The sequence below is a fragment of the Colobus angolensis genome, unplaced genomic scaffold (assembly GCF_000951035.1).
Source record: "Colobus angolensis palliatus isolate OR3802 unplaced genomic scaffold, Cang.pa_1.0 Scaffold464, whole genome shotgun sequence".
Classification (NCBI taxonomy): domain Eukaryota; kingdom Metazoa; phylum Chordata; class Mammalia; order Primates; family Cercopithecidae; genus Colobus; species Colobus angolensis.
Genome location: NW_012118088.1, coordinates 119,476 through 130,613, shown reverse-complemented (window position 1 = coordinate 130,613; position 11,138 = coordinate 119,476). Strand labels below are relative to the sequence as shown.

Here is an 11,138-nt window from a genome sequence, read left to right as displayed (position 1 = left end):
GATAGGGTGGATGGGTGAATAGATAGATAGATAGATAGATAGATAGATAGATAGATAGATAGATAGATAGATAGATAGAGGCAGGATCATATTTTACCCACCCAAAGGTCATGAAGACATGGAGAAGCAGAACCAGGATTTAAAATTAGGTCAGATTTGAGCTTGAACTCTCAAGTCCAATTTGATACTCCCTCCCTAGAGGCCCGAAGTCTGGTCTCTGGGAAGTAGCAAGATGAAAGAAAAAAGAAAGCTAGAATTCAACCCAGGAACATGGTTATGGTTGAACTAATGATGCTGCATATCTTGAACCAGTTAATTTCCATCTACTTAGCCAGTTCCAAGACTGAATAAGAGTGGATCAGAGCTCTCTGGTCTGGGCTTGAGTTCTCCTCCTGACTGTGTAGGGCAACTTTCTGCCTGTGGGCTGAGGGGGAAGGAGATGCCCAGGAGACCACAAACAAGCAGGACAAATGTCAATTAAAAGGTAATAACAACCATGGTAATGATTAACAGCTTAGCACTTCTGAATAAAAGCTGCCATCTCTACCAGATCCTGTCCTTGCTGTTCCTCTCAACCCTCTAGAACACTAAGCATCCTTACAACACCAAAAATTTCCAGGAAATACACTGAACTTCCCTTCTCTATTCACAAGGAGGAACAGCCAGTACAGAATCAAGCCCAGGGTAGAACAGAACCAGGCTCAACATTAGGTAAAAGTGTAACACCACTGACCCAAAAAAAAAAGTTGGTTCACAGGTAGAAACTGATTTTTTTTTTTTTTTTTAAACACAGTCTCTGTCGCTGGGCTGGAGTGCAGTGGTGCGATCTTGGCTCACTGCAACCCCTCTGCCTCCTGGGTTCAAGCGATTCTTCTGCCTCAGCCTCCCTAGTAGCTGGGACTACAGACACACGCCACCACGCCCAGCTAGTTTTTGTATTTCTAGTAGTGAAGAGGTTTCACCATGTTGGCCAGGCTGGTCTCGAATTCCTGATCTCAGGTGATCCACCCACCTCAGTCTCCCAAAGTGCTGGGATTACAGGCATGAGCCACCACACCCGGCCCATATTTTTATATTCTCATAATTCCCTGTAGTTCCTTTATAATAATAATAATAAAAGAATATTCAACAGATATCTACTAAGTGCCCAGATTTGTGTTAGAGGGATGTTAAAGACATATTAATACCAACTGAGACTTTCTCCTTAATGAAATCAGAAAGGCAGACTTGACAAAAGTCCTTTCTCTGTAAGTGAGTCAACACTGTTTATTGTTAAACTACTTACAAAGTATCTTCTGAACAAGAGAAAATACTGTCCAAGTCAAAGGAATGAAGAGTTGTAATATATCAGAGATGGACACAGGGTGAGGAAGGTATTTGGGAGGCAATGTGAGTAATCTTGTGCCCCCTGAAAACAGACTTTCAGCTCAAAACGCCTCTCACTAAAATGCTGTGCTCTCTCTTTTTATTTATTTTCAATTTATTAGCCCAGACTTGCTCTTCCACCTCTGAAATTGTCTGATTTTTCTTCTTTAGAACAGCCACCTCAAACTGCAAACCCTAAACAAAAAGGAAGTCAGCTCATTATCTGAGTCATTAACTAAGAGGAGATGAAGTTCTCTGTCAAACTGGGAAAGAAGCCATCTCAAAGTAACAGGCTAGTTCTACCAAATACTTACTCATCTTACTTGCAGCCATGATACAAATAAATATTTAGGCTTTTTCCATAGAATGTCACAAAGATAAGTCTCCTGCACATATTTTGTTTTGTTTTGTTTTTAATTGAGATAGGGTCTCGTTATGTTGCCCAGGCTGGTCTCAAACTCCTGGCCTTAAGCAATCCTCTTGCCTTGGCCTTCTGGAGTGCTGGGATTACAGGCATGAGCCACTGCCTTCAGCCCTGTTGCATATATTATCCAGGATATGGGCAGTTTTACAATACAGATTTCTAGCTGTAGTTCCTTGACAACTCAGACTTTCTCCAGTTACCTCAGAAAATGAGAATGAAAAGTTGGGCTTTTTTTTTTAATTCCCAGACCACTGACTGTATCCCCAGCCATTACATAAGTTAGCTTCCCATTATATACTCTCCTAGTACCCAGTGCATTTTCTTCAAAGTACCTAATAAAAATGAGATTAAATATGGGTGCAATGATCTGTAGAATGTCTTATCTCCCCCCACTACATCATAAGCTCCATTACAACAGAAATCTTCTCAATCTCATTCATGACCGTATTTCATCACCTAAAATAGCTCCTGACACATAGAACTTGACACATAGAACTTAACCAGTGAGGCCAGGCATGGTGGCTGTCTCCTGTAATCCCAGCACTTCATGAGGTTGAGGTGGGCAGATCACTTGAGGTCATAGAGACCAGCCTGGCCAGCATGGTGAAACCCTGTCTCTACTAAAAATGCAAAAGTTAGCTGGGTGTGGTGGCACAAGCCTGTAACCACAGCTACTTGGGAGACTGAGCAGGAGAATCACTTGAACCTGGAAGGCGGAGGTTACAGTGAACCAAGATCGCACTACTGCATTCCAGCCTGGGTGAAAGAGTGAGATTCTGTCTAAAGCAAAAAAAAAAAAAGAAAGAGAGAGAGAGAGAGAACTTTTAGAAGGAGAATGGAAAGATGGGTGAATGGATGGATGCATGGATGGACAAATAGATAAATGGGAAAACGGATGATGAAAAGAGAGATGGATGGACAAACGGAGGGATGGATGGATGAATAAATGAATGTATGTGGTGAACAGACAAATTTCCTACTGGATTTTCATGCAGCCATCACACCTCCAAATGCCATATGTAAACACTGAGGATGTTGTATTCTCTGTAAAAAGGCTAACATTCTATCTATGGAATTTCACACAATTTCAATGAGGAGATTGGATGAATGAAGTCAAAGAATTCATGTTATTAGAGCAAATGCCAGAACATAAAGGACTTACCTTTGAAGGCATCAATCAGAAACAAACTTTTCAGCAGATCCCCCTATCTATCCAAGAATTAACTGAACTGCATAGTTACAAGACCAGACCATAGCTTTTAAATTATACTTAGTAATTTAATGACCTGTATCTGAAAAGCAGCAAAAGAAGATGCATATTGTGAAAATTATGACATATTGATCTACTTACATATATGTGTGTGTATACACGTGTGTGTGTGTGTGTGTGTGTGTGATGGAAAGAGAGAGACAGAGACAGAAGGATAAGCAGAGACGAGAAAAGAGAGACTCCAACAGTACAAATGTATATAAAATTATTTTCAAACCTTCAGTTAATTTTTTGACCAATTGCCTTCTTCTATATCTTCTTTTTTATTAGCCTAGATACACTATAAACATGCTGCATCTAGTTGTGGGCAGTATCTGGAGTATCATTAGTGCTCAGAAATAATATATTTTTAAAAAATTATTTCCTAAGAATCTGCATATCATATCATCTAGATTTTCAAAGGTCATATTTTCCATATTTACTTAGAAAGACGTTCTGTTGCCCAGTGACAAAGCTTCAGGCTCCTCCTGAGTGCTCCACAGTGAAAAATGAATTTGCTGTTGCCTATCCAACAAATCAGCCCTCCTTTTTAAGACTCAGCATTAACCCACTCAAAGATTCTTATTTTGATTGGGACATTGAGCCTGAAATCCCTCTTCAGGTGGAAAAAAAAAAGAAAAAAGCCAGATCATCAAACACGAAGTCAAAAAGCCTCTGCCTTTTATTCACATAGAAGCCCGCAGGACACATTTAGAATAAGCTAAAAGGTGAGTGGAGTTTGGCTCACAGGTCTCTGGGGTCTGCTTCTGGGAAGAAAGAGAAGTGAAACAATAGAAGTAACCTCTAAACTTGCAGCCTGACTTGGTGATTTTTTGAAAAAATTGCCCTCTTTATGATTTTACTAAGAAAATTCAACCTGAAGTGCATGAGGTCATATTATACATTTCTAGGGAACACTGCCCAAAATAAAATTAACTTTTGATTCATTTTTTGTTATATAAATACACGTATGCTATGCTAATCTACATGTGTTAATTACCCACCAAAATAAACTTATGTTTGATAGGGTGAATATTGAAAAAAACAACAATGGTTGGAGCCATGTCATGACTTGGGGTTTTTTAAGAATAATTACAACTACAAGATTTAAAAACCTGTTTTCTAATCTACATGGGAAAAAGAAGAGCTGACTTACTCATTATCATCAATTCTAGCTTTTCATAGAAAATAAAATTAACCTTTCATTTTTTGTGGTATAAAAAAGTGCAAACTCTTCTAATCTACATGTGTTAACTACACACTAAAATAAACTTATATTTGATTTGATAGAATTGACATTGATGAAAACAACCATGGTTGGAGTCATGTCAGGCTTTGGGGTTTTTTTAAGAATAATTTCAATTAGAAGATTTAAAAACATGTTTTCTAATCTACATGAGAAAAAGAAGAGCCAACTTACTCATTATAATCATCAATTCTAGCTTTTCATAGAAAATTTGTGTGCTGGGGTTTTTCTAGAGAGTCCATGGCAAGTTCAGATCTTTCTCAGAAGAAAAGACAATGCTAACCAGGCCTGGGTTTCTGGGCCCAGACACTGAACTGAGCACTCACTGGTGTTACCCAATACCTAGGAAGAAATACACCCAAGAAGAGAAACTCTCTAAGTACATGAAAGAGGCCTAAATACATGAAAGAGGCCTAGTCATTTAACAAGTTCCAGAATGAACTCTGTCCCACTTTGACACAGTTTCCTACTGCTAATCAAGTAATACTGATGGTCTCACTTAGAGTCATTGATACTTGCTGTGGCTATTTCTCACGCACCACCTCCTTATTCTTCACCATAACCCTTTGAGTTAGGTGCTATTATCCCCATTTTCCAGATGAGGAGACCAAGGTTGCTACTGGGGGATGACTCGCCCAAGGTCACAGAGGGAGTAAGCGACCCATCACAGATATATACCCAGTTCTACTGGACTCCAACTCCTTGCTAAGATTTCCGAATATCTATATTTTATTGCCTATTTCTACCAAATTCACTTCCTTTACAAAAACAAACAAAAAACACTTCGGAAGGCCAAAGCAGAATGAGACTCCTGGCTGGAGGCCAGGAGTTTGAGACCAGGCACAGGCAGCAAAGCAAGACCCGCTATCTCTACAAAAAAATTTAAAATTAAAAAATACATATTTGGCCAGGTTCAGTGGCTCACACCTGTAATCCTAGCACTTTGGGAAGCTAAGGCGGGCAGATCACCTGAGGTCAGGAGTTCGAAACCAGCCTAACCAACATGGCAAAACTCCACCTCTACTAAAAATATAAAAATTAGCCAGGTATGGTGGCACATGCCTGTAGTCCCAGCTACTCAAGAAGCTGAGGCACAAGAATCACTTGAACCCAGGAAGTGGAGGTTGCAGTGAGCTAAGATCATGCCACTGCACCCCAGCCTGGATGACAGAATGGACTCCGTCTCAAAAAAAAAAAAAAAAAGGGCGTGGTGACACACACCTGCAGTCCCAGCTACTCAGGAGACTGAGGCAGGAGAATCGCTTGAGCTCAGGAGTTTGAGGCTGCAGTGAGCTATGATCATGTCACTGCCCTCCAGCCTGGGCTACACAGTGAGACCTTGTCTCTAAGAACAAAATTAAAAAAAAAAAAAAAAAAAAAAAGGAAGAAGGCTTTTCTCGCTGCCAAACTGTAAAGTCTTCTGAGAATAAGAGTCTCATTCTACCCAATGGCTTGGGTAGAATTAATTAATTACAACTAAAGCTCAAATATGGGTCCTAAGTTCCTGTAAAGAATGCCATAGAGACAGCCGGCACGGTGGCTCATGCCTGTAATCCCAACACTTTGGGAGTCCACGGCAAGTGAATCACCTGAGGTCAGAAGTTCGAGACCAGCCTGGCCAACATGGTGAAACCCCATCTCTACATAATTTTGTAAAAATACAAAAATTAGCCAGGCGTGGTGGTGGGCCCCCATAATCCACATAATCCCAGTTATTTGGATGGCTGAGGCAGAAGAATCGCTTGAACCCCGGGAGATGGAGGTTACCGTGAGTTGAAATGGTGCCACTGCACTCCAGCCTAGGCAACAGAGAGAGACTCCGTCTTGAAAAAAAAAAAAAAAAAAGGAAAAGAAAAAATAATGCCATAGAAATCTGCCTTGCTTGTCAAAGGAGTTCCACTTCTACTCTAGAATTTAGGCAATTTTACAATAGGGATCTTCAGCCCCAGTTCCCTGTCATCAAATACATTTGTAAATTACCTCCCAGAGAGTGGTTTTATAAGAAATAGACAGAGTGGAAACAAAAAGGGAGAAATTATGTGGCAGTCAACCTAAAGTTTTGTCCTATCATCATACAAAAGCAAGAAAATCGATTCTTAAGCTCCCCTGAGCATGTAGAAATCCATAATTCCCCATGGTTTATGAGTTTTCCATCCTTCCTCTCCCAACCCATAGCAGTGTACCCAATTTCCATAGAGAGCATGAAGGTAACTCTCAATGGTTTCTTTGCCTTGAGATCATCCTACATACCTCCTACCGGAGTGGCAGAGACGATATCCTCTCTCTGCTTATATTTTTGAAATGGAAACATCCTCTAAATAGTGGCTGCCTGAAATAAACACTACATTTCCCACATGCTCCCTCGCAGCAAGGTGTGGGTATGTGATTAAACCCTAGCTAATAGGATATAAGTCGAAGGATCTTGAGCAGCTTCCCCAAGTGACACTGAGCATGTGCTATTTGCCCTTCTTTACCCCTTTCTTCCTTCCTGCTAGCTGAAAGAAGGGTATGAGGACTCCACAGTCTAGCATCCTTCTTGGACAAGGAGGTAATTGTCACTCCCCAGGGATGGCAGAGCAGAAAACTGAAAGGAACTTGAGGCCCTGGGTTCTGGATTACTGACTTAAGTGAGATCATAAAACCTTATGTGTTTTGTATAAACTGTTGATTCCATTGTAAGTGGATTCACTTTCAGAGGAAATATCTGGTACCAAGAACAATCAGATATTAAGGAACTCCTCAGTGGTTCCAGAATTAGTCCCAGGCAATGCTGAGTACCAAGGGATAAATTTCCCTCCTTCCTGTATGTTCCCATTCCAAACATCTCAATTTCAGGGACTGCCAATCTGCCCCTCCCCTCACTCCTCCCTACTCCTGCCCAAATGGAATATGCTGTCAAAGCAGCTACACAGAGTGACCAGAAGTTCATGGCTGAATTTTGACTCTTACCTGGCAGGCAGTTCCACAGCCAAGCAACCCTGCAGAGCCAGTCTTCTCTCGTACCAGCTGCCCCACCATTGGGGTAGTCTGGGGACCATCATAAGAGCTGATATTTTCTGAACATACTCTGTGCCAAGCTCTGGCCCAAGAATCTTGGATATCGCAATGAGTTGGAGCTGCTCAGCCACACTATGGTACTGTTACTGGCTCCGTTTTATAGACAAGGAGGCTAAGATACAGAGAAGCTAAGTAATACGCCTGAGAAGTCTCAAAGCCAGGATTCAGACCGACAGGGACTTGCCTGGTAGCCTGTGCACAGGCCCACTTCTCTACACTGCCTCTTGGTCGGGAAGAAGGGAGGAGAAAAAGAAAGGCAATTTAAAAAACAGACACTCCAGAGGGGCATAGCAGCTCACACCTATAATCCTAACAACTGCGGGCCTGAGGTGGGAGGACTGCTTGAAGCCAGGAGTTCAAGACCAGTCTAGGCAATATCGCAAGACCCCTTCTCTACAAAAGTTGTTTTAAAATTAGACAGGCACAGTGGTGTGTACTTGTAGTTCCAACTACTCAGAAGGCTGATGTGGTAGGACCGCTTGAGCCCATGAGTTTGAGGCTGCAGTGAGCTCTGATCATACCACTGTACTCAGCCTGGGCAACAGAGTGAGACTCAAAAAAAAAAAGAGTGAGAGTCAAAAAAAAGTCAAAAAAAAGAGTCAAAAAAAGTCAAAAAAAGAGTCAAAAAAAAGTCAAAAAAAAGAGTCAAAAAAAAGAGTCAAAAAAAAGAGTCAAAAAAAAGTCAAAAAAAAGAGTGAGAGTCAAAAAAAAAAAGAGACACACCTATCTCTAAAGTGGCCATATTTCATGACAAACTTTAATTCTGCCTTTTTCTCATAACATCAGAAAAGTCCTGTTATCTTCCAGACTTTGAGTTAGAGGATCTCCTATTTCAGAGGTGTCATGCCTTGCACATTCCAAAGTGACTTTCCCATCCATCAATAACAACAGAGCAGGTGGCATAGAAGAGCCGTGGTAAAAATGTTTAAAAATCGTCCCCGGCCTCAGCAAGAGACAAAGACTGAAACTGATTCATGGAAGTGAAAGGCAACCTCAAAGAAGAAATTACACATTCCAGCACCAAGACACTATTGGCGTTTTGTTTGAGGGGTCAAAGTTCTAGAAAACAGTCCAAACTTGTTTGCACCAGGGCCTAAGTTGTTGCCACTTAAAAAGACATGAGGAGTCCTCTGGTGTGGTGCAGTGGATCCAAATCTTGGTAAGAGAGGCTGCGTAGGTTGGCAGGGCTCACTGAGCCCACTGGGGCCTCGATCTCAGAAGAGTATGCACAAGTCTCAGAGGAGCACAGTACCATGCTGCCAGCAAGCAAACATTCTGCACCACTGACGATGCCACCTACACTCACTAGGGATCACTTTACTTTTTCCCTGGAGGGTGGAGGTGCAGCCACAAAACTGTCAGTCAGTGCTAAATCACATGTCAGACTCTTCCACACTCAAATACTTTCTTTTGATTTAAACCCAGCTCACCAGGGTGGTGGTCAATTTGCCCCTAAAGATACAATACCCTAGAAATGCACTGTTTCTTACCAAACTCAATCTCGCCAAGTCTAAGAGTGGAAAATTAAAATTAAAAAAAAAAAACACACACACACACAAACTTTCCAGATGAGAGATTGCAAATTTAAATGCCTACAGGGGCCAGAAATGGGTGAAGTGGTCCCAATTGGAATCAACTGAGACAAAATGGTAAAGCTGTTCCCCATCTACCACAACGGCTCTCAGCTCCAAACGATTGTTTTCACGCGAAAGTCAGACCATTTCTCAGCAAAGTTAAAGTTGGAAATTAGGATGTGCATGTGAAATCTCCCGGTTCTAAAATGTTCACATCAAATTCACAAATAAGACACCCTAAGGGCTACACAGAACTGCGGGTGACTTTTGGTCCTGGAGAGCCAATTTGCAATCTGTCTTTCAGACATGAGCCCCAAAGATGGGGGAGGGGGCACCTTACACGTGATCAAGTCACCACCAGCAGGTTTGATACCCCTGGTTAGGGTCCAGGATCTCAAGCCAGATGCAAGAACTCAGGTAACCAGTGCCCTGGAGACCTTTCTGTTTCTACCCAGAAGATAGGGTGATTTAAACCAGGATCTGAGAAACACCCCCTCTGGAACTACTTCTTTCAGAGAGAGAGGAGGCCCAGGAGACAAACACAGTCGTCTTTCTAGGTGATGTACCATCTGCAGAGGAGCAGCAGCCACCTGCGGAGACCTCTGCAAGGCAGGGCAAGGCAGAACCTCCCTGGGTGAGATAAGGAAGGGACATGGGCAGAGAAAGGGGGAGGAACTAAGAAGGACAGGTTCTCCCAGAAACGTCCCGGGAAGACACTTTCTCCCCCAACAGAACTGACCATGCCAGGATTGCTTCAGGAGGCTGCTTTGACTCTTCCAGAGCAGGGAAGGCAGGAAGGGTAGGTGCACTTCCTTGGCATGTAAGCCTCCCAAGGCCATCGGCCCCAGTCACACACACACACCCCTTAAAAGGACCCTGTTGTGGTGAAGAATTCCTAGCCTGGGAGGTCACTCTGACCAACGTAATTCTTTCACTCTCTGCCTAACTCAGTAACTTCTTCTATAAAGTCTTTTTCACCCTCTTTTCCCACAAATAGCATCCCCAAAGCCCCAGAGCCTACCTTGGCACTGGAATCCCTGCTTCCCGAAGCCCCTGCAAAAGCAGAAGGAGGTGTATGTCAGGCAGCCCGGGGGGGGCCGAGCCTCCAGCTAGTTCCCCACAGAGTCACCCCCCTTCCTCCCTGCCTCTGTACCCCAGGTGCAAACTCCCAGCCACAGGCGGGTGCCCAAGAGTCTTCCGCCTTTGTGGGGGTAGGTGGGAGCTCGGCTGTAACCCTCATCTCCCTTCCCTCCTGCAGAAGAGAGAAGGCTGCGACCACCAGGTGGCAGGATAGTGGGGAGCGTTTCCCGGGGTAGGGGCTGAAGGCAGGCGGTAGATCTGCCCATAGATGCCCCAGCACCCTTGGTAAAAGAGAAGAGATAAAGACGCATTCTGAGGGAGGGCGAGAGTGACCCCGCGGCGGTGGTGTCCCCTGGGAGGGGGATAGGGGAGGAAAGGATGCCCCACTACTAAAGGGACCGGGGAAGAAAGGGGCCCTCAGTGATGTGACCGAGGAGTGGAAAGGGGAACCCAGGCCCTCGGGAAGGGGCAATGGGAGATAACACAGGGCGCTGCTCGGAGGCAAAGAGGAGGGAGAAAGGATGTCCCATGCCCGCAGGGAGATAGAGAAGGACACCCAGGGCGCTGCCCCCCGGAAACAAGGGGTGGGGGGCGAGGGCTTCTCGCGCCCGGAAGCAGGCGGAGAGATAGGGAACCCCGAGTCAGAGAGCACCCGAGGCGCTGCCCTCCAGAGAAGGCACAGACCCCGAGCGCTCCTAGCCATCTGGAGCAAAGGCGCCCGCGACGCTGCCCCTGGGCGCTCTAGAGGCGCCTGGAAGCAGGAGAGGGCAGGAGGCGCCCCGCGGAGGACCGTCTGGGACCGGGGTGGGGACAGGGCAACCGCAGGACTGTCCACCCGGGAGTCCCGGACAGCAGGGTCCGGAGCGGGGAGTCCGGGGACGCGGGGTCCCGGGGTGCGGAGGGCGCAGAGGGCGCGGAGAGGGGGTCCCCGGCGCGGCGCTGCCCTCGGGGGCCCGGAAAGGTGCCCTGAGCGCGCGCTCACCAGATGAAGTCGGTGCAGTGGCTGCAGAAGGTGGGCTGCTTGAAGAAGCGGGCGGTAAATTTGTGGTTCTTGACCTCGTGCACATTCTTCTGCCGGAGGGCGCCTTTGCGGGCGAAGCGCACGGTGCTCTCCTCGCCCTCGCTCGGCGGCGGCCCCGCAGC

The 11,138-nt window shown here is 44.9% G+C and overlaps 1 protein-coding gene across 1 annotated transcript in view; it reads right to left on the bottom strand.

The window, feature by feature from the left end:
• The window catches only part of PRKCB (protein kinase C, beta), a gene marked incomplete at its 5' end in the record, with an annotated part of 390,293 nt that extends 379,155 nt beyond the window's left edge, over nucleotides 1–11,138 (bottom strand). Inside the window, 2 exons of the mRNA XM_011958268.1 lie at nucleotides 9,937–9,968; nucleotides 10,978–11,138. Coding sequence (XP_011813658.1) covers nucleotides 9,937–9,968; nucleotides 10,978–11,138 — 193 coding nt within the window. The remainder of the gene's footprint in view (nucleotides 1–9,936; nucleotides 9,969–10,977) is intronic.